Source organism: Ciconia boyciana, chromosome 1 (genome assembly GCF_034638445.1).
Source record: "Ciconia boyciana chromosome 1, ASM3463844v1, whole genome shotgun sequence".
In the NCBI taxonomy this organism is placed as follows: domain Eukaryota; kingdom Metazoa; phylum Chordata; class Aves; order Ciconiiformes; family Ciconiidae; genus Ciconia; species Ciconia boyciana.
The window spans coordinates 43,017,980-43,041,586 of record NC_132934.1 but is presented as its reverse complement, the minus strand read 5'-3'; the positions used below and the strand labels follow the sequence as shown (position 1 = coordinate 43,041,586).

Genomic DNA, 23,607 nt, shown 5'->3' with positions numbered 1-23,607 from the left:
CACAAGCACACAGGATGCATGCCGTGCTTAGGAAGATTGAGCCTGGATGTGAGTGCTGACCTCATTTGTTGCAACAGGCTGTTACAGAAATACTGGCTTAGCCTTCTGCAACAGCTTCAGTGCTTGACCTTCTTCAGGCCCCTCCACATACAAACCTAGGCCTGTGCTCCAGCCCTGAGTGTCCTCATGGCCTCTGCCTGGAGATAGTCCCTGCCTGAGCCTCTCTTTACAGCCAATGTGCAACTCAGTGATGCAAGCTGTGGGGGGAAGGACCCAAAAGTGAGCATAGCTGATAAGGCTTAGGCACTCAAGGGAGAGGTCAGATTCCCTGATATTTAATAGCTCCATGAGTAAGACACTCAACTAGCATGTGAGGGACCTGGTTCAAACTCTTCTTCCTCTGATTTGGAGCAGCAATTTGACCTCAAGTGACTGTCCCCAGGAGACTTGTCCCAGCTTCTATGCCATAGGGCAGTTCTCCTAGTGTCTCTTACCAAAGTTCTTCCAGCTTGGAGAAAACACTGTGTCTCTGCACATTCAGTGACCACACCTGCACATTTCTCACACACACGTTTTAAGGCTTTTACAAAAGCTTCCTTTCAAGATGTAATATTTTGAAATATAATACACATTTATGAGGAAAATATACCTGTACCAGTATCTAATGCATTCTCAGGTCACTTAATTCCCATTATTCAAAAAATGGTCTTAGTCTGACTTTCTGTGCAATACCAAGGCAGTACTCCAACTGTCCAGCCAGATTGAAACTAAAAGTTGCAGAGCATGCTCTAAAGCATGGGAAGCACACAGGAAGATGAAAATTCAAAGCAAAGAAAAATATATGGGCCATTAAAACTCAAGGCCACGTTTAATTTCAACTCAAGTCTAACTTTGAAGTTTCTTTAGTCTCACTGTCACGGCTGCAAAAATGTCAGGATAAGTTGAACTGTTTTGACAGCAAAACAACCCAAACTAGAAAGCTTGCATGTGCATACGATTCAGGTATTGTAAGAAATAGCCTTGTCTTTTCCTCTTTCCATACACGTGTGATGGCAGGAGCCATGTGGAAGCAGGAGTGGTGTCCATATGTCCTCTCCCTTGTCCCTTCCTACTTAGTTGTTCACAGAAACTGCTTCTTACTGCAAAATGTTTCCGTAACTGTTGTTCTTCAAAAACTGCTAAAGAGCCCCAGTATAAGGGCTTGGGTTTTACTTTGTCTCATGAAAAGGGGTTGACTTACCTGACTAATGCAAAAGCCCTAGAAGACATCTGTGAATTTTGGATGAACAGGCATATCCCTCCAGTCTAGAAGTTTCCAGCTTAGACCTGTCCCCACTCCTTGGCCCCTGCTGTTGACTAGCTTACTCTCTACTCCACACTGATGGCTTCTGCACATCTCATTTCTTCTGTGCATCACTCCTCTATAGGGGTCACTGGGTCTCACCTCAGGGTTCTGCATGTCATGAGGTGGCAGGTCTCAGAAAGACAAGCACGGCTAGCCACCGCCTTGTGAATCACTTGTTTACAGATGATTGCCACTGTAGCTGATTGAATAAAGTGAACGACTGCAATAGCATGTAATTAGTGTTGCAATAAATACCAATCGATGGCTCATTTTTATCAAATGCCTTCTGTACACCTCTGCTCTCTTCATACTCCCAAGCACCGGACATCTCAGATCAATAAAAAATTAGCAACTAGTCCAATTTTAAAATCTGAGGGTTGCAAGGCAGCTACAGGTACTTTCACCTAACATCTCCATCCCTGTTTCTCCTTAATTCTTATCACTTGGACTATGTTGTGCAACCTTTTGCCTGAATCCTTCTTTTGCCTCCTTACACTTTCGCAGCTTCTAGCTATTTTAAATTGCATGTTATAAAAAAGCCCACCTCCCAAAATTCAATGTGCTGGGGAATAGGGCATCCTGAAGTTCTCTGCATAAACTTCTGCCTTGCAGATGAGATATCTTTACCACAAAGAATCTGCTTTTGGGGGCTGAGATTTTACTCCCATACACTGGAACAAAACTGGTGTGGCACTGTACAGCGAAGAACAGGATCCTTTATCTTTCCCTTGTTCTTAACATAGATTGCGTTGCAGATACTAGGCAGATCCACCACTTTTTCTTCTTGTTTTGCTTTCTGCTGTCCTTTCCATTATTTAAATAGCTACATTTAGACTGCAGATTGCTTTAGACAAGTAGATGGAAGAATTTAGTAACATGTAGAGAATACACATTAAATATCTGGTAAGTGATATATCCTCAGTAAACAGCTCTTATGCCATCATACCATGTCTGCCCATCCCACCTGCCTCTAATAATGTTTGAAATCATTAGCTCATTCCAGCCAAGAGGAGCTAAAAGTCTCAAAGACATTTATGTTTCCATAAGCTTAGTGTAGACCGTAGATATCTTCTCCAAGTGTGCTCCATGCTATTACTCAAGACCATGGGAGAGAAGCCCTAGGAAGGAATCAGTTTTAGGAAAGGCTTTACTTGGAGCTTGCAGTTAGGCATGAGAGACGTTTGTAGGAAACCAGGCTGTTAAGGTCTCTGGCAGGCAAGTATGGCAAGTTAAAATGGGAGGGTTGAAGCTGTTCCTGTCTCTGGCTGCCCATCCTGGCCCAGGCAGGAATGATCGAAACTCTGATGAAACAACATTTGAACCACCATGGTTTTCAATCTGGTCTTTTAAGGTAAGCTGGTGCTGACTGTGGTTTTGTGGTACCCGTAGCTTGTGAATAGGGTTTACCTGTTTAAGTCTGTACCTACTTGACAGACTGCTGCTGTTTTTGCTCTGGTGCCTTCAAAAACCCTTCCAGTTCAGGTTTAAAGCAGCACTAAAGTGGTCGGGGTAGCATTACACCCCCACTCGCCGGCAGGTCCGTCCCCGCCGCCCTCCCGCCGGGGAGGAGGTGCTTTCTGCGCCATGCTGTGGCCCACCAAGTGGGGGAACAGCTCTGGGTGCCACAGTTCAGACCAGGCCGGACGGCCTCAGCGCCTGGTGGGTTTGCGGGCAGGGTGCCACCCAGGCGTGGGGCACCGGCACGCCTTTCCCCTCGGGCCCACGGCGGGGACGAGGAATCAGCCGGAGGTACGTGAGAGGACACACGTCCCGGGGGACGACACGCCGGGGCCTTCGCTCTGCGCCTCCCCGCCCCGTCCCGTCCCGTCCCGTCCCGCCCGGCGCGGCGGCAGCGGGCAGCGGGGGACGGTCTCCCCCGGCCAGGCCCCAACCGCCTCAGCCAACGGCCGGCGCGCGCCCGAGGCGGGCGGCGCGAGCGAGGGCGCGCGCGCGCGCGCGTTGCCAGGAGACCCGGGGCGCGCGGGGGAGGGAGGGGGGGGTTACGTGGTGACGTTAATTCTATATGAGCGCGAGCGGCGGGAGCTCGGGTCTTTTTACCGCCAGCCGCGCGGCGCCTCCTCCTCGCTCCTGAGTCACCGCCAGCCCCGGCCCGCGCAGGTACCGGGCGGGGCGCCGCGGGCCGCCGCCGCCCCGGGGCTGGGGGGCTGCGGGCGGGGGTCAGCGAGCGGGGGGCGCTTGGCCCCCGCTCCCGCGCGGGGAGGCCGCGGTGCCGGCCCGGCCTAGCGGGGCCCCGGGGCGCGGGGGGCCGGCGGTGCTCGCGCCGCCCCGAGCCTCTCCCTCGCGGCCCGCGGGGTGGCGGCGCCGGCAGCGCCGCTGCTCGCCCGGCGCCTCGGCGGGGAGCGCTGCCCGCCGCCCGCTCCCCCCTCCCGCGCGTCTCTCCGCCGCGCCCCGCGGAGGGGCCGGGCTGGGCTAGGCCGGGCCGCGCTGCTCGGGCGGGCGCTGAGGGGAGGCGGGTCTGCCCGGCAACACGTGGGGAGGGAGCGGGGCCGGCGGCGCCGCCGCGGGGCGCGCCCGGCGCTGCCGGGGGTGGGGGGCGGGGAGGGCGGCGAGGCCGGAAAGCCGCACGGCGAGGAGCGGGTGTGTGTGTGTGTCCGGCGGGCCGCGGTGGGGGACGCGGGAGGGGGCTGGGTGCCGGGCGGGCAGGGGAGGGCGGTGGATGCGCGCATGGCGGAGGGGTGGGCAATGGGGGGGACGGCGGATGGCAGCGCGCTGTGGCCTTGTGCTGGCTCCCGCGCCTTGTTCTCGCTCCCGTGCGGGGAGCCGCGGCTGGGGTGTGCTGTGCTGCTCGCTGCTGGCAGGGGGACCCAGAGATTCAGCCAGGGGACGGGCAACTCCTGCTTCCTGCCTCAGGAAAGGGCATTTTTCGGTTTTCTGGAGTTCAACGTGTCGCGTCTCTGGGTGCCTGCTGGCTGGTATCGCCCAAAATGAGACCTTCGCTTTGCTCCTGATGGTAGATGCGTCCGTTGTCCACAGTAGCAGATACGGGAGGTGTATCATGCCTGTCACCAAGGAAGACTAAGAAACTACCTGAAAGATCTAGTAGCTACAGTTGGAAGTATTGGCTTGTGTTTAGCATTCAAATATATCTGTCTGCATATAAAACGTATTCCATCTACTCCATGTCGGATATTTAGGGGACTTACACTGCCCATACTTGTGAGGCTTTCAATATTTAATAGTAAACCTTCCCCATTTGCTTGCAGAAGAAAACACAAACCTTTTTTCAAGTGATGGTGGGATAGTAATAATACGGCAGCATCTTCCACAGTTTTATCTCCAAGCACATTGCAGTTTTGTGCGAGTCCATTTGTGTTTGAAGCCCTATGGAGATACACTTATGTTTCATGCTCTAACTCCTTTGAGGAATGTAAGAGAAGTGGGCATTAGGTGTGCAACGTATGACAAATTCTTTCCTCTGTTCGCCCCCTCTGTTGGGATTTTAGTGTCTGCTGGTGGACATGATGTTAATCAGGCAGGAGGTAGTGCCTGATTATTTTCATTTCAGTCATAAAATAAAACTTCAGAGAAGAGCTAAGGCCTAAGGCTGCGTACAGCTGTATGTAGTTTCTGGCAAAAATGTTTGTTAGTAGCTTGTTAGTAGCTTGTTAGTAGCTTGTTAGTAGCTTGTTAGTAGCTTGTTAGTAGCTTGTTAGTAGCTTGTTAGTAGCTTGTTAGTAGCTTGTTAGTAGCTTGTTAGTAGCTTGTTAGTAGCTTGTTAGTAGCTTGTTAGTAGCTTGTTAGTAGCTTGTTAGTAGCTTGTTAGTAGCTTGTTAGTAGCTTGTTTCCTGCTGTGCCACTTTTACAATGGTAAACTCCTTAAAGGATGAGAAAGGGACTGTACTTGGATTGAAGCAAGCTGAATGGCTTCCAGTCTTTTGTAAATCCAGAAGTTATCTCAGTTCTTAGGGCAAAATAGAATTTGAAATCTACATACACTGAAATTTGAGTGACGTGGATGCCTCTGTACCAGGCAAAAACTTACGCTGCTCAGGGCTTCAGAAACGTTGGTATAAGTGCTTAGAATAGGCCATTGATACCTGAACTTCTGTTTGTGTGGCCCGCTTACTCCTGTGAGAGTGGTATATATTAGCAATCTCCCTTCCCTCCACTTTTTCTGTATTTTGTGACAGGTCTTGCATATCATGTGTTCTGGTTTCTGAGGACAGAGGATTGTAGAATGAGGATCTTGTGCACAGGTGGTAGATCTGGTGTTTTTCAGAGCCCCTGGTCCTTCTCTGGCATTCACAGGACTAGGAACTGAGGGTCGGGACTGCTGGAAGTGCACAGTAGTGTGCTGCATCTGTGCAGTCAGCCCAGTGTTACAGAAAGTGCCAAAAGCGCTGGATCCACTGCAGTGGTGTGTATATACAGCACAGCAATGCTTTTGCCATCCTTGTGCTTCATCTAGTCCCTACCTCACTCAAAAACTGTTTCTGGGAGCAGGCAGGGGACTTGTTATGGTGATCTGCTTACTGAGCACCCTGGAAATGGGTGGTCTGTTTTTTTTCTTAGCTTCTTGCATAACTGATGAACATGTGTGCACAAGTGAAACTGAAAGCAAGGCATTGTGGGTATGTTATGAAGCTTTGTTAACAGACTTTTCACAACCCTGAGTGAGACCTGAGTCTTCCAGGCTGAGGCTGTGTTCTTTAATACAGAACTCCAGATCTTCAAGGGAACTTTGGCTTGCTGTACTGTCAGTCGCATTGGTATAAATCTGTTTATTCACTTAGCTCCTAAAATTTGACGTAATTATAATACGGAGAACTTAACTCATTGTGGCAGAGACTATATTCCTTCGGGGAATAAAATAGCTTGAGGATTTGAATTTCAGTAGTGAAAAATCTCAGGGAAAATAAGACAAGCATCTTCTGTTTTGAATTCTTGATCAAATCCTTTGGTGAAAGCCAATTTGTTCCAGTAGACCAATGGATATAATGAACATGTCTATGGTATCTATACCTTTTTGTTAATATGGTTGTAGCCCAATTCATCTTCAGGTTCTTGTGACACAGCTACAAACATGCTGTATCTCAGACTAAAGGTCCAATTCTTATTTCTTGGGAAACTTCAGGAATTGGACAGTTTGCAGAAGATGGAGATGCAGGTGTTCTTTTAATGCCTATTTGTTTTTCTGCATTTGTATGTGCATTCAGTGGAACTTCAGGTCTGGGTTTTTCCATGGACTGATAGTGCTTTGGTATTTGTGTGGTACTAGTAGGCATTTATACAGAAGATAGTACTTTGCAGGCAGAAGCAAGACTTCTCAATGTCGGTTGTATTTTTATTAGAGCTGAGGAGTCTTCTGAGTTAGCTTCTGGTCTGGGCAACTGCATTCCATCTAACTTCTCATTAGGAAACCAGCTAGTAAATAATAGAGCAGAACAGTATTGTACAAGTGGTGTTTAATCTGATAAATGGTTGTGATGATGGATTTAATGCTTATAGGTCACTTTTCATTTGTAAATTACTTTGAGCTCAAAAGTGATTATAATTAAAGTTAATTCAATCTAGCTGATCCTCACTCAGCTTGGAGGTTAGTGCAGTTCCTCATCACCTAACTTTGTTAATCTGGAGAGTAGGTCTGGTGTCATAATGTATTTGTCTAGAAAACCAGACATGCCTGGAAGGCATCACAGAAGTTGCTTGGGGATTCATTTGATGATCTTCTGAAAAATTAAGCTATTTAGAAACAATGCATGAGGTTTTTGAGGACTTCCTACACTCAACAAAGATAATGCAAAGGGAAAAATCTTAATTATGAGTATGGCCTTGTGTATTTAGTGATAACTTTGACCTTAAGTTTTCAGGAAGACTACATATGTTGCAGACTAAAACTTCAGTTGCATTTAGAAAAGAAAAGGAGACTTTGCTAACTTACTTTTGATACTTTACATTTAGTTTTAAAATATAAATAATTTAAGATTTGAAGTAATTTATGTTCTCCCTAAAGATTAATCTTTTGAATGAGTTTACATATTACCAAAACACAATCTGCATCTTAACTACTGTCAAAGGTTAGACTGGAGATCTTTCCTAAATGGAAAGCTGTTTAGTATTGGAAAATACAGAATGCATTTCAGGGCTGAATGTGTGCTTAAATGTACACCTGCACAGAAATAATCAACAATGGTGATGTCTCAGTTTAAAGCTTAACTTGTGATATTGAGTAGGCACTTGCACATCACCTGATCTTTGTTGACTTTAGAACAAAATACTACCAGTTTATCCTTAGTAGCTTTTAATGATCAAAATGTGAAAGCAACTTTTTAGATATGAAAACTTAAGTTTCTGGATGTACCTGTATCTGTGTGGTGTTCAGCTGCTGATTTGGCATTTAATGAAAAAAAAAAAATACCACCCCACCCCCTCCCAAAACCACAACCAAACCAAACAACAAAGCAACCCTCACCCAAAACCTGAGCGATACTAGAATTATTCTCATTTTCAAGTGTTGGAAATTCTGATTAAGAGATTGGACTAAGAAGGTGCCCGAAATCTGGAGTGGAGCAAACCCCCAGGCTTCTAAGACTTGGGTTAGAATCATGAATGCTTGTTTTCTTTTCTGAGCATCTGCAGCAAGATTAATTCAGTCAACTGCTTTCTCTAGATGTTTTAATATGTGATGTTTCAAAGGAGGGGCAGTTCATTCACATTTCTAGTGGGATGACTGGCCATTGAGGGAAAGTTTTCTTTTAGTTCTGGCTCTAGTTAAAAACCTGGCTTAAGCATTTGAAAGGTTAAGTTGGGGGGACACAGGAGGGGACATGAAATAAAACAATTGTTTACATCCAAACCAATTTTTAATCAGTTCTTTTTGAACTTCCTTTTAACTTAAGTATTTTTTGTGTCACTTCTCACTGTACACCTCTCAAATACTATTAATCTCAGATTTAAACTGCTTCTGTTCCTCAGGTATTCATGTTGCTAGGCCCTGAACTGATCTATTTCCTCTCTTCCACAATGTTCAGCAGTGAATACAGTGTTTTTATTAAGGATACATCACTAAAGTGTATAATGATCTTATTTTGCATTGTGTTTTAGTCATCATGCATTCATTTCAGATCTTGACTACTTCTGCGTGTTGAGTAGAAGTCTTCAATGGGCTGTGTTCAATTATACCTGTGTCTTTGCACAGCAATTTTTTGACCTTCTGAATTCTAAATTTGTTTGAATTGCTTCTTTTAGTATGTGTTACTCTAGATTTTAGTATTTTTTATTTTGCCTCTCTGGGATCACTCTTTTAAGCAGTTCTTAATTCTCTGATATTCCAGTTTTGGAAATTACTCATCTTGGCTTTGGATGGTTAAGTATGAGCTGGTACAAGTGCTTTGTTCTGTTCCTTGCATGTGCAAGGTAGCATCATCAGAAATGTGCTTGCTATTTTTGAACTGGTGAGATCTTCATGACATGGCCTCTTGATTCTTTTATCACCTTCTTCACTGTTTTGGAAGTATTAGGTATTTCTACTGGTGCCAAAAGCATGATTGAGTGAAATTCACAAGAAAATGTTTATGAAGATCACTTTGTAAATAAGGCTCAAGTTCCTTGGCTCAAGTTCTCTACAGGTGTTGTATATGTTTACAAATGCTTTTTAAACTCTGCAGCTGTATTCATTTGAAAGTGACTTAGTGAAACCATAACCATGTGTATACTTCTGTTGGGTCTTACTACCAATTGTAACATCTCACCCCTAACAGCCTCCAAAATGTGTAAAAGTTAGATTGTTGTTGTGTTCTTTTTTTAGTGAATGCTAGGTTGTTAGTTGAAAACTGGATGTTTTAAGGTTTGCAGTTTAGTAATGACTTTGTTTCCATGGAAAAAATATTGAACTGAAGCTAACAAAAAACGTTGCTAAATATATTTTAGGAATTTCAGTGGCTTCGTGGGGAGTGAATGAATTTACAACATTGAATTCATCAGATGTTCCAGCAAAACCCACGCTTTTGAAACCTGTACACATTTTTCAGTGTTTTTTTAACTTTCTTTTCAGATAAGGATGTTTAGATGTTTAAGTTAAATTGGATAAAACCTTTAATGCTGCAGTGTGTGAGTCTTGCAGATAGCAGTATAACTGCCAATATGGTTGTGTTTGATTATGTGGCAATCTCAGTAGTCAACTGACACGCTCCTTTCCTTCATTTGATGTTGTGGCATGCACAAGTTGATCTTTTAAACTGTTAAAACGCACCCTGCTACCTGAAGTACTTTGTTAACAAACACAATTTTTATATTATTTTGACACTTTTTAACAAACTGAATACTTGTACCAACACGAACTGTATAGAGAAATACTCTCTTAGGAAGTTTTCATATATGAAAAGGTATTTAAGACTTTGATTTCAGCCCTTCAGGGTGGCTGCTGTTTTCCCCTTGTCAGTGATGGCAAGCAGAAACTGCAACAAGCTATACTGATTAATTTGTTTTTTTTAAAAAAAAATCCTTATTTAGGTTTTCAGATTTGAATTTAAACTTCTGGATTACTTTTCTAATAATGAATGATTGTTCCAAATAGAAATTGGTAGGTTTTCTGCTACAGAATCTTGGCATCCAGAACAAAGGCCACGTTGTGTGTTAATTACCCTATTTTTAGAACATGATCAGGGAGCTCAGATCAGTAGCAGAGACAAACATGCAGATATAATTCAGTCCTGATTTTAAATTGTAATTCTGTAGTCCATTTCCTTCTCCTTACGGAGATTCTTTTTTTACTGCAAGAGTAAACAGGCACTACGTAAAATTCAATAAAAATGCTACAAAAATAGAAGAGTTCAGTATTTGTTGACTGAATTGTCATTTCCTGATTTAAAAATTAGTTAAGGGGAAAGCTCTAAAAAGTGTTTCCCCATGAATGAAAGCAAGCCCTGCAGTTACTAGTAACTAACCCTGAGTTAGTTATTAAAATGATCACTCTGTTTTGAAGAATTTGAGTTTTTACCATCATGTAAATGGCATTCTCATGCAAGTTGTAGAGCACTTTAAAGATGAAATGTGGAAAATCTCTGTTTTCATGCTGTGACATGTATTGTGCAGAGGCCTGCAAGCACTGTGAAATAGCTACATTGGCAAATGGCTGAAGTTGGTGTCTTTACCTCAGGAGTTTAGAAAAAGCAAAAAATACCACTTGAAGGGGAGAGAGCAGACAGTTTCAATTGTGTTGTGTTCCTTGGTTCAGCATTGTTGTGATTTAGTGTTTTTATTCTCTACAGCCAGATTGTGAATTTTTCCGTGTTATCACAAGGTAAGATGATGTAGCACACAGGTTTCACAGTAACTTCAGACTTGCCTAACCCTTTTCATGAGCTGTTATAAAAGGTACTTGCTGGTGGCAGCCTCTGTCTCTTGACCCTGCTGTTACTCGTGCAACTGCAGATCTAGCCCTGTACAAAGAAATACCTAGCACTTTTCTTTTTTTAACTTTACAGCCATTCAGACATTGCTCATGAAAGGAAGGGAGTACACATAGCTAAGGAAGAACCACGATAAGCTTTTTCAGCAGCATTTGCCAGTTATATTGGCTTTAGCTGACTGGAAGATTGTTCAGCAGAGAAACTTGGTATTTGCTTTATGAAGGGGGCATACCTCCCTTGTGTGATGTGAGTGCTTCCCATCTTGGTCAGTTTAGCACTTGCACATAGCTAAAATTCTGAGTATGTTTTGTGAAACACCACTACTCATCTGAATTTCTTATCCTTGTCTTGGATAAGGAGACCAGAAGGTGTTTGGTCCAGAAGACCTTACTGAAGCTTCTGCTAAAGATTCCTATATATTGCCATGCCAGTTAGCATTTCTGCTGTTGACTGTGCATGTCTTTTGTGCATAGTGGATGAGTTGGTACTTGCACAATAAATTGCAACAAAGCAGAGGGATTTGAGTTACTGAAAGGGTCCAGTGGCACCTTATTGTTGCTGTATTGAGGAACCTGGATTCCTTGCTTCCATTGACCATTAGCTCCTTAGTCTCTTTATCAGACTTTGATAGCCTTTATATTAGTACTATCTCGTTTATTATCTCATACTCTTGTTTTCTGTGCTTGTATTTGGGTAGACAATCTTAATTATCTACTCCAGATTTGAAAATTTAAATTAATTTTGTCAATTTTTGCTCTTACATTAACAATCAGAAATCTGTTGTTAACAGAAGAACTTTGAGGCACTAATAAAAGGAAATTGTCCCTGGAGAGTTCAGGGGCTGATACTGTCTTACATCAAATAGATGTGGTATCTTGATGTTCTAGCATAGAACTACCCTGCTCCCTTAATTGAGATTGATTTTTTTTTTTGACCTTCAGCTTTCCTAAGGAGGCATATTTTTCCATAATATGAATTATATAATCTTTGTAACATGTTGCTTATCTGCCACGTTAATGATAGGCACATTATCCCCTTGTTTCATGACCAATTTCCATGCTAACAATAATAGGTGTTTCATTAATTTGATCACACAAATAAAAAGGAAAAACTTGGTCTTCTGCTTGATTTGCTTTTGAAATGGCATTTTTTAATCTGATACATTATTCAATTGCTCCTTTTTGAAGAGGAGTTAAATGCTCTCCTAGTTACTACTGAACTGTGTGATCCTTTCTCATGTAACAATTTTCCTACCTGGTGGTTGGTACCATAGCTTCTACTAACAGTTGTGAAATGATTGATATGTTTTTTTAGGTCTTAGTACCAAAAAAAATTTAAGTGTGTGACTCTATGCCATGTACTGTGTGCTTTTTAAACAGTTTACCCAGTTCTGACATTGATGTGAATGAAACTGCACTATGCAGAGCATCTGAGCTCTTTAAAGTTACTAACCCCTCTTAGTGGTTTAAGCAAACTACTTGAAACAATTATTTTGAACATTTACAGTCAAACAGCATCTTGTGATGGATCTCTACACTACTACTTTAAATTTTGGGCGTTTTTTTGATGGTGATGATGTAAAGAAAAATGTTACAAGTTGCCCTCCTGGAATGCTAGGCAAGAACATTAGGTTGAAGTAACTTTCAGTGGATGTAATCCACTCGAGTTTCCCAGTCTGTAGTGAGAGTTGAACTTAGATGGTATGATGTCATTTGTCTGGCACCTTTGGTTTCTGCACACATTGCAAATAGCAGCTTACAGGACTTAATCCTGATTTTTTTTTTGTACAACTAGCTGTACTCTAGCTGGACCTCTCTTTTTTCACTGACATCTGACTTAGTCCACTTAGTTTATTATTTTATGTTGCAGCTTCTTAATCTGACATAGGGTTCATTTGGTTTAGGTATTTTCTGTTAATGTATTGCTTTCAGTTGCCCAAGGCTTGCCAGAGACAGAAAGAGGCTGATATGCTATTCTGCGGACAGGCTGACTTATTTGCAGTGCTATTATTGACTACTGAGGAAATTAGTTTGGGCAAAAGGGTAGATTTCTTTTAAAGATGCGAGTAAACAAGGCTTGGCTGTAGCTTGGGTCCAGTATCCTCAAAAAGCCCATTTGTGTCCCTTGAACTACTTGAGAAATTTCTTCTACTTGCTATTGCAAGCTAATTGTGTGAGCAGTTCCTCTAGAGAAGGGGAAATGATGTTTCCTGAAAGGGAGGGAATGGGTACTGTGTGTGGTATGGTATCCACAGAGATGCTGAACAGCTGAGATCTGTTGGCGGCCTGCCAGCCTTGGGGCTTGTGCAAAAAAGCTGTTTTGCTGGAGGAACTGTGTCTCAGGAATGTCTTGCCTCCTCAGCTGACTCCTAATTCACCTCGCTGTGACCTGTCTTCTTGAGGCCGAACGGATGTCAGGGTAATCTAATACTGGCATGCTTACTTGGGACACTTAAAGCTGATCTTCGAAAAGGAAAGGCTTCTCACCAGAGTGTTTGTGTCCTAGCTGTAGCATGGCTGGTGCTGCTGTGCAAAGTCAGACTGGTTTCTGGGTGGATAAGGGCAGACTGGGAAAAAAGGAAAGACTGGGAGGGGCTGAATATTTACAGTTTGTGTTTCTGTCTTCACTTGAGCAAAATTACTTAGTGAAGAAACAATAACCCCTGAAAGCTTACTAATGGGTAACTTAAGGATGAACACATGGCAGTATCATTATTAGTTGCTGCATATATCAAACTACATTTCTCTTAAGAAACATGACAGATTAAAGAGGCAAAGTGTCCTTTAAACATTGTGAAAATGGCAAGTTTTCATACTGTTTTGGTAAGATTTAAATTTTTAAGGGAGTTCTGCTAATTTTTAGTAATTCTGCAGGATGCACTCAAAGCTATGGCTAAGCTGGTGCTGGATTAACAATCTCCTAACCTTTCCATTTTGAAAAAACATGTTTCTGGTGATGGCAGGCAGGCTTGTGAGCGAGCTTAAGCTACCTATATGAAAGAGGTTTTAAACTTTAGCTTTTAGAAAACTTGCACTGTAGCTTGTTTTTCTGTACTTTTGCTTCCTTTTTGTACCATGAACTTCCTATGGCCAGGAACAAGTCTTTAAAGCCCTGCAAAGATAAGATAACTACTACTTTTCCTCTGCGTATTTTTACAGTGAGCAGCAAAACATTGTAAGTGAAGCCTCTGGGCACCTCTGTATTTGACCATAATGCAGTGCTACTGGCTGTAGCTGTTTAAGTAACAGGGAGATAACTTCCTTATTTGTAAAATATTTTATTTGCCTGCTGGCTTTTGAACAGGGGAGGAGGCTACCCTTTATTGGTACTCATAAGCCTTTTCTTGCAGTCAGGAGGCCTAGATCCTAAGTAGTATCTCAGCCCGAAGCAATCACCTAGACACTGAGGCTTGAAGTAACATACCAGCAGTAGCCAGGTTTGTTATACTCCTGCACTGACAACTGGTGAACTGGTATCTCCCAGGGACTACTTCAAGAAGTGATCCCAGTGAATGCTTCTTGCTGCTCACATGCCAAGGTGCTGCTGCTGTTCACAATCCTAAATGCACCTATGAAACAAACCAGGACGGATGGCTCTGTCTGTCTTATGGAAAGCTGAGTGATATGAATACTCTATCCAAAGATTTAGTTTTGGGGAGATAGTGCAAAATAAATACTGCAGTGATGTATTTTAGTATTACTGATTGTGGTACATATTGTATCCAAAGCTCTGGATACTAGGCTGGGACCTTGTATTAGGCATTGTGCAAAAATAGTGGAGGCTGTTTGCTCTTAAGGAAGGCATTTTCTCAATGCTTGTCTACCTCTACAGTTTTGGGTTTTTTTTACCGGTAGAACTGTGTTTGCAGAAAAGCTTATGGTTGTTTAAGTAAATGACAATAAACTAAATGTGATGCTGTTATATATCCATGCTAGTGGGTTGCACAGATTAGTCTAAATGTCTGTCAATGTAGTTCTGTTGGCATAGTGCCTTGTAGCCTCCTCACACAAGAACTGTTGTCTAGAGCTGGCAGATGACAGTGTCATGACAAACAGTAGTATCTCCTTGGTTTGAAGAACTCTTCCAACTGCAAATGTTCTGACATTGAGTTGTGTAAAAAGCAGAGGGAAGATTAAAGGATGAGACGTGAAAGACTGATGCAAGGAGAATAGGAAAAATGGGATGAGGCAGATAGGAACACACTGGAGGGAGGCTCTGAAGTTGACAGCTGCTTGATACAGTATATTTTATTTAAAAAAAAAAATCTTTGAAGAATGTTATTCAAAGTCTTTGAGTAAACTGGGCCATAGTTGGAAAACATACAGTGCTTGCATGGATTGTTTAAAAGCCAGGAAGCAGAGGGTGAGTAACTGCCCCTTGCAATGAGGAGAGAGAGGGGCAGAAGCTGGACTTCCACAGGGTTCTGTAATGAGATGAATGCCTTCAACATTGTCATAAGTGATCTTGGAAAGAGGGGTGAACAGTGAAAGGATGAAGGTTGCTGATTGACAGGTATTTGTTCAGAATGGTGAAAAGAAGGGCCCACTGAAGAACTCAAGAAGACAGAGACTGCTGTTGAAACTTCCTCTGCCACACTGTTGCCCAGTGTAGAAAAATTGGACTTAGTTATGATCTCTGAGCTGAATGTTGCAATTCAGAAACAGGATTTTAGTGCTTTGATACTTGAGTGATAACATCAGCTTACCTGCATGGTTTCAGGGAAGATGAGGACTAGTTTATGAAATAAAAATTTATTATGACATTGTCAAATACCTGCACTTCCTGAGCCAGTGTGTTTTTTCTGAATGTGACTGAAAGCTAGAAGAGTTTCTGGGGGAATTCTTCCCATGTCATTGCTTTTTTCCTAGGCATCTGCTAATGGCCACTGTTGGAGATGGGATGGATACTTAAAAGTTTTTAGGCATGACTTGGTCATAGCCAATCTCATATCCTCATTTAGGAAAAATGTTTAAATGAACTGTAGAAGTAGGTCTCTTGGCAAACCTGTATCGAAGGTGTTTCAGCTGCTGTTTCATCTAGCCCACTGTCTTGGTGAGACCACAGGGTTTGTGTTGTCACTGGTCACACCTTTGTTGAAAGAACTGCCTCTAGTTTTATGGAAAGTGAAGCTGTATTTGATGGGGAGAATGGAGAGAGGAAATGTCGGTCTCTGTGAGGAGCAATAATAGTTTGTCTGTGTGATCACTGTCTGTGACATTTGCATAAAAATGCATGAAAGGCAGGCGAACTGTGCATCTCCTGTTCTTTTGCACAGTGATACTACCAGTCTCCTTGAAAATGTCCTGCATGAAGAATAAGTTAAGAGGAAATGTGTAAGGAAAAAGTTGTATATTTTGCACGGATAAAATCTTTTGCAAATCAGAAAGAATGCTAATTGTTATGTGGCTCAAGAAATACGGAGGCGTTTAAATGTGAGTTGTAGTTGTAGTATGTTTTCAGTTTCTATAGGTCTTCAGTCTATGCTATCTTTTGAGAATGGTATCCAAAGGACACTCTTTGGAATTGTTATATAAGCAGCTTGCATCCATGTGTAAACCTGAAGTCACGAGACAGGCAAATGTGATCTGAATTTTGAGAACTTAATTTGAGTCAAATTTTACTGGAACTCGCCATTTCTTACTGAATTGTTAATGTCCTTTGGTTTGCAGTAGTGCTGCCATTCTATTTGATAGCAAATACTGTATTATTTTTTTAAAATAGATTGACAAGTAGTTGGTTCTCTAGTGTTTCTGTATACTAGGGAGTGGAACATTTTGATTATGTGCGCTCTCCTAAATACTTTACTGGGACTGTAAAGTTGTGGTCCTAAATGAAGACATCAGATACTTCCTTCCCATGTAATTGTTGGGAAGTAGTTATGACACCAGAAAAATATATTTTGATTATATCTACATAGAATGTAGGTGTTAAATTCTGAAGTTCAGATTCTAACATGTCTCTTCATATTGACTGTTAATGTCCTGATCTTACTGGGATTGTGCTCTTGCGTTACATGCTTTGGACAAATGAAATGCAATTTTCATTTTTTTCTGAAACATACACCTCCAACACTTTGATTAAAATTCTCATTGGAATGCATTATAAGGAGTTGAACTTCCTGAAAGAAACTTGAATTTGTTTAGCTTACTGGACAGCAGCTAAAATGGAGACTCTAAAGCAGTGGTTTCCATGCTTCCTGGGCCTGTGGATTATTCTTGGTACTTGGTGTCTCCTGAACTGTTGGACCTAAGACGGCAGTAATGGGACAGTGTTTTCTTGGGTGTAGTATTGTCTCTGACTTCAAGCCACCTGAAACATCTTTTTGGAGGCTAGACTCCTAAGTACTGTTTTTCTGGTGGAAAATGTTATCTATCTTGTAATACATTTGGGAACATAAGTGCTTCATGGTATGCAAGATTTGCAGTAGTCTCAACATACAGTGTTTCTAGTTACTGTGTCTGGCATGTGTTTATGATGATACTGAGATACTTAAGAAAATTCTGATTGTTCAGGACATGGAAATTAGTCATGTTAAATAGCTTGGCACCTGGCATCAAATTTTTTTAAAAATGTTGCAATTCTCTGGGTATTCTGAGGAACTACTTGGACTGGTTTTGTGAAGTTGGGATTGAAAGTAAATCCACAAAAACATGTCTTTAGTACTAAAAGAAACTGATTTAGCTGTAAGTATCCTTTGTCTGCAATTACATGCTGGAAATGAGTAAACAGTTACCAAAAGGATTCAGCACCCTTTTTGCTTCAGTTTTTCTCAGGTTATATTTCGATTTTATGCTTAGACAGGACTAGCTTTCAATCTGTGATATTAGTACAGTCCTATGATGCAAAATGCAACATGGCATTGTACTGGCACTTAAACTTATGTGAGTAGATCTATTGGTTCTAAATCAGAACAAAGTTTTTCAGTATTTCTATATGCTTTAGAGTGAGAGCTCAAAAAGTGCATGGGAGATACACCACTCTTCAGACTATAATATGTATTCATCCTATTTCTTAAAGCTGACATGGTTTGTGTTTCTTTCCTTTTTAGTATTATGGCACTTGCCTATAGACCTTGTAAGTGAATTCTAATGCTGCTGTTCTTACGTTTTTGGTTTTTTCCTCTAGGGTTTGAAATCTAGGAGAATGGCAGACATAGACAAGTAAGTAAAATCTGTAGGTTACTGAGGCTCTGACTGTGTCCCATGCTGTACTTCAGATGGCTGTGATCTCCAGATACTTGATAGACAGGATCTAGGTAGTGATCTTGGCACTGTGGCAAGATGTGAGGTTTATAGTGTGTAGGAGAAAAGCTTGAGTTGCTCATGCCAAATGGATTTGAGATCTTAATTGTAAGTAACTCTAAAACTGGGACAAGGCACTAGGCAACTTCCTATGTTAGTTGGAATTCTGGAGGGGAAAAAATGATGGTACTGCCTATTACTGTTGTTTCACCGTATGTAGTTTTTTCTATACTTCAAGTGCTCATATTTTGTGGCATTCAAAGTATAGTTTAGGTGAACCTACCCTCAGTTCTCAGGGCCTGCACATCTTAACAAAGAGGATGTGTAGAGCAGAAGGAGGCTTTGACTTGTTGATATGAACAGGAGCTGAAGGAATTCTTTTGTAAAAAGGAATCTTCAAAATTCTGGAAAGCTGCTAGTTTTTTAAACTGTTCTGAGATTGTAGAATGTGAAACTCGAATCTGTGAAGACAAATTTGGCTTTGTTTGGCTATTAAGACTCCTAGTTTGTCATAGATCAAAACTGATACAACAGTTTGCTTCTACCCACATGATCTCTAACTTGAGCTCTTTAAGCTCATTATAGTATTTTATGAAATTAACTTCTTGATCCTGTTATTGAATATTCCTAATAGCAAAGAACAGTCTGAACTTGATCAACAGGATATGGAAGATGTTGAAGAAGTAGAAGAAGAAGAAACTGGTGAAGATGCCAACAGCAAAGGTAACATTGAAAACAAAGGTTTCTAAGCAGCTGCATATATGCTTTCTAATTAATGTGTTAGAAGGATTTTACTGCTTAAAATAATGGGAAATGGTAAAACATATAACTACCGATGCACAACTGTATTTAAATTCTGAAGCAAGGACTTTTTTTTTTCCCCATTTGTGTGATTTTTAATAGTTGTCTGCAGTCACTCATTTTAGTCATGGTTAATACCAGTTCGGGCAGTGCTGGCCACCTGTAAGGATGTATAATTGGAAAAGAAAGGATTATTCTGGGTATGTGACTAGATTATTTCAAAACTAACAACAGTTAAAAGCTTTTAAAATGTGAAGCTTTGGGTAGGAAAAAAGTCAGGTGCATATGTGTGTGTTTTATTTGTTTGATCAGTTGCTTAGTAATTTGCCGCTGAGTTGTTTGACTGTGAAGAGAACAAAAATCATGTTTAGTGTTATCCCTCTTAAAATCAATAAATCCTTCTTTTTCCCTCAACAAAAAAACCTGAACATGTATCAGAATACTTGTTTTGTCTGTGCTGAACAGTCTTACTCATGCTTTGTGGTTAAAGATTGGGTGCACAGATAGAATCTGAAGAGCAAGTAGCCAAAAGAGAAATAACTAATAATCTCTGCAATAAAATGATTCAGACTGCAGATAGTGCCACATTATGTGATTGCTTGAACAGAAAAATTACACTAAAGAAAAGTAGGATAATTTTGCTCAAGATGTTAGAGGCTTTGCTATATCTATTGAAAAAAGTGTTTTCAAAACTGGATGGCAAAATTCTGAAGAACAGCTTACAATAACTAAATGGTAAGTATTTAGGTGTCCCAAAGGAACTTAGAGATGAGTAATGTGTATTTTTAGTGATTAATCCCAGCTATTGTAGGTGAGGATCTGAGGGGAAATTATGCTATAGGAATCTTGGAGGGAAATTGGATTTTATAAATCAGAAACAGGTTTCAGTAGTAGGGAAACTTGACACAGTGTTAAGCAGTTCTTTTGCATCTGCAATTCTTGTCTGGTTTTCTAGTATTTTTTCATGCACAATTTTTCCTTAGATTTTACTGATTTACTTTTTTTTAAATCTAGGTAATTCCATTTTTAAATATGTCAAAGGTCCTTCTGTGGACACTATGTAAAACACTAATGCTTTGGGAAAACTTCTTTGAAAAAATAGTGTTCATGCATCCAAGAACTTGCAAAGCAGAATATGTGGTCAGATTTTAGTTTGAGGGGATGTAGCTGTTGGTGTTGGCATGCCATGTGTATGATGTGTATACTGATTTGGTATTAGAGTAACTGGCAACATACTCAAGTGGCAAAATTGGGTAGGTTTTCAAGTGTATAGGAAAAACTAATGAATAGTAAGACCAGAGAAAACTAGATACCTTGACAGGAGGAGTAGTTTTGACTAATGTGAGTTAGTACCTTTAAGAAGTAATTACATCTTCTACTGCTAAAATATGAACTGATTGCAATCATTATGGAGAAACAAGACTGCTTTTTTGGATGTCGCTTGAAAAGTAACTTTTCAGCATGTAATTGCTGTGCTAGGACATAAAAGTGGAAGAGAATGTTCACATGTGGTTACTGTAGTGAAAGGCATAGAAATGGAAAATGGTATGCTATTTCCAAAAGCTTTCTGTATCAGGAAGGATTCAAAAGCTTCACTCTAATTTGAAGGTGTCAGAAGAATGCTATATAAACCTAGTATCTCATAAGGAATGCAAAGTACTTGTTTGCCGATCTGTAGATGTTGAGGATAAGGGGAAGAAGGCAAAACAGCGTGATAAAAACTGATCATAAATTCTTATTAAAAAATATGAAGTTGTGAAATTCATTTCTGCAGGTTGAGGCACAGATTTTGAGCAGGAGTAAAAGGGCTGATGTTAATATGGATAATGAGAACACTTAGGCTACGAATTTGTGTGTGTGTTTTTAAAAATTTACTTCTACCTTCTAGTTTGAACCAGGTTTCCCATTTGGACAAAGTGCTTTCTAAAGATGATGTAGATGATAGACTTCAAGGACCTAGTACTGATATTTTGTAGTCAATGTGTCAGACTATTCTAATGAATAATTTATTCTTTTGCAGGAAAAATTAGGTAAACATAGATTTGTAAAGCAGTTTTAAAGCCAAGTCTGAAACTGTCTTGCTTAATTCCATTTTAGGTAAATGGAAAGAAAATTCCAGTTCCAGTTTTTATTCCCTTGTTAAAGTAAAAGCACAAATTCTTCTACCTTGCCTTTTTCTTAATGAATTCAAAATAAAAGCAGTCAAGGCAAAACTGATGCTTTCAAGGGCATTATATAAAACCTTCCCTTTTAACAAAAAGCTCAGCTTGCTAAATAGTGGCCATTTTAATCCAGGTGCTGTTTCTACATTCAGCATAGGATGGATTTGATCCATGCTGCCAAAATGGAGAGGTGTTTGAAATACTTCTTTGCCTGTGTTTCTTTTTACAAGTGTATATATAGTAAACTTATGGCTCTTTTGTAGTATTTAAGTAACTTTTATTTCAAGATTAGCCCAAAAGATGCACTTTGCACTTATGTAATTTTCTGTTTTAATTTAGCTCGGCAGTTGACTGTGCAGATGATGCAAAATCCTCAGATTCTTGCAGCCCTTCAGGAAAGACTTGATGGTCTGGTAGGAACATCTACAGGATATATAGAAAGGTACAGTATTTGTTGAGTATAAGCAGAGTGGTGTAAATGGTTCTTTTGCTTTCTGAACAGTATTGTCTGTAGGATTAATAGTCATAAACCACTGTGCTGCCCAGATAGCAGGAATACTGATATAGTCTGTCTGTAGTGCATCTCAGAATTGAAGGGGTTTTATTTGGGCTTTTATGAAGAAAAGAATGCTAAAATATTTACAGTGGCTGACCCTGTGCCCTGCAGTTACAATATGACACACTTCTTTTAAAAGATACTTTCCTACTACTTGGAATGTCTTTTGTAGCTTTGCCTTAATCATGAAACATCAGTTATCTAATACTTGGAGACCTAGCATCTCTAATATAGTCATTTGTTGGTTAGAGTATAACCAGGAGCTAATAAAATTCTTTACTTCATGTGGTGTCCTTATGTATCAAAACTTGCAACAATCTCTGGCTCAAATTCTCTTTACTTGATCTGCATGTTAAACAGGTAGAATTTTCTGGCACTCTTAGGTAATTTCTGATTGTGTACGAACATTTCGCCACATCCACAGGAATTGTAAAGAATACAACTGTCTTGCTGTGATAAGGTTCTACATTGCTATCGACTTGAACTGGGGCGGCTACTGAGTAACAGACATTGCTGCTGCTGCTCCTACTCATACCACTTTCCTGTTATAGATGATAGCATGGAAGAAAAGCCCATTTAACTAACAGCCTTCCCTAATGAATACTGGCCCAAGAAAGAGCATGGAGTCAAAGGGTACGCCAAAGGATACAGTACAGTACAGGCATGTACTGTACACTACAGTGAGTGAACAAAAGTGGTAACATGGATTTACATGACATTCTTCTAGTCAGCTGCTCTCTAAGATACTGTACTATTTCTTTATATCAATTCAAAGTACAGTAGTGCATTCTCTATCACAAAAGCATTGCAACTTTTCCATTGTTACCAAATGCTTACCTAACTTGCAGTACAAAAATAGCTGGAAAATGTGTATAAGTTGTCTGCATTTTCTCAACGTATGCATGCTGACTTCACCATGCTTTACAGGTGCCTCTGACATGTCTTCCCAAGTATTATTTTGAGCTTATTTATCTACACAGTCTAGACACTGAGATGGCACAGAAGTCAGCAGGAATCTGGGATCCTAAAAGCCTGTTATGTGGGCTGTTAAGGAACTAGATGCATAAGCTGGTAGGAAACTGAACATGTTCCAGGAAAACATCTGTCTGCTCAGGCTTAGAATCTACTAATTGCCTGGCAGCTATCCAGTAACTTACCTCTTCACCTGTGCCTGGCCACAATAATTTTAATGAAACTTACTTTCATAAAGTAGAATTTCCCTGAACTGCACGCAGAAGGTTGTATTCTTGTGTAATTAGAACATTTGCTAGTGGCTTGTATTCAGAGCAACAGGTTTTACTTGCTGCTGTTGTACTTGTGCAATCCAGTCATCCTACTTGGTCTGCTTCTCCATTTTGGATTTACTTTGTAAAAGCTGTCTTTTTCATGCAACTACCTTTTTTTTTTTAAGTACAGAGTTTATAAAGGTAGTAGATGTACAAATTGTAAGATTTGAACTAGTTGGCATGGACTGTAACAAAATGTAGCTTTGACATGTGCAGAAGATTCTAGATTCTTTAATAAAGGTGTTAAAATCTTTACTCTGACATACTGGAGTTGGACATGCTGCATGTATGGCACTACCTCTTAGAAATTTCACAGTGTTTTTATACGCAATCGCTAGGGCCAGTACTCTTAGTCTAACTATATGCATGTGGCATTAAGTGGGCGATTGTTGTATGACTTACCTGTGCAATCATATTAATTTTCTTCCTTAACATTTTTTTCCTGAACTAACTGAACTTGCTACTTAAGTTGCTGTTAGTTCTGATATTGTACTTGAAGATAAAATTACAGCAAATGATTAACTTGACTAACTTCTGGGAAAATATCAGAGTAACAAGAATGTTATCAACCCTTTATGAACATACATGACTAAATTTAAGCTTTTTGGTAGTTCGTGTAGCAGAAGTACTTTTGCGTAAATTGGAAGGTTAAAGGAAATCTTGATTTCTCAGTGGTCTGCATATTATCTTAGTAACCAGAAATAGTATATTCATGTTGAGTGTAAAGCCGTCAGGGAGAAGGGTGGTTTGCATTTTAAAGTGAACAAGGATGTTGAAACACATGCTTGTCCTACCTAATAAAGGTAAGATAGCTTTAATTAATGCAAACTTTCAGTGTTTAAGCT

The 23,607-nt window shown here is 40.7% G+C and overlaps 1 protein-coding gene across 2 annotated transcripts in view; it reads left to right on the top strand.

The window, feature by feature from the left end:
• The first annotated feature begins 3,339 nt into the window (after positions 1–3,339).
• NAP1L1 (nucleosome assembly protein 1 like 1) overlaps positions 3,340–23,607 on the top strand; it is a 31,035-nt gene continuing 10,767 nt past the window's right edge. For both annotated transcript variants that reach the window (XM_072863873.1, XM_072863863.1), the window contains exons 1-4: positions 3,340–3,463; positions 17,842–17,876; positions 18,592–18,680; positions 21,260–21,362. In XM_072863873.1, coding sequence (XP_072719974.1) covers positions 17,860–17,876; positions 18,592–18,680; positions 21,260–21,362 — 209 coding nt within the window. In that variant the 5' untranslated portion in view covers positions 3,340–3,463; positions 17,842–17,859. The remainder of the gene's footprint in view (positions 3,464–17,841; positions 17,877–18,591; positions 18,681–21,259; positions 21,363–23,607) is intronic.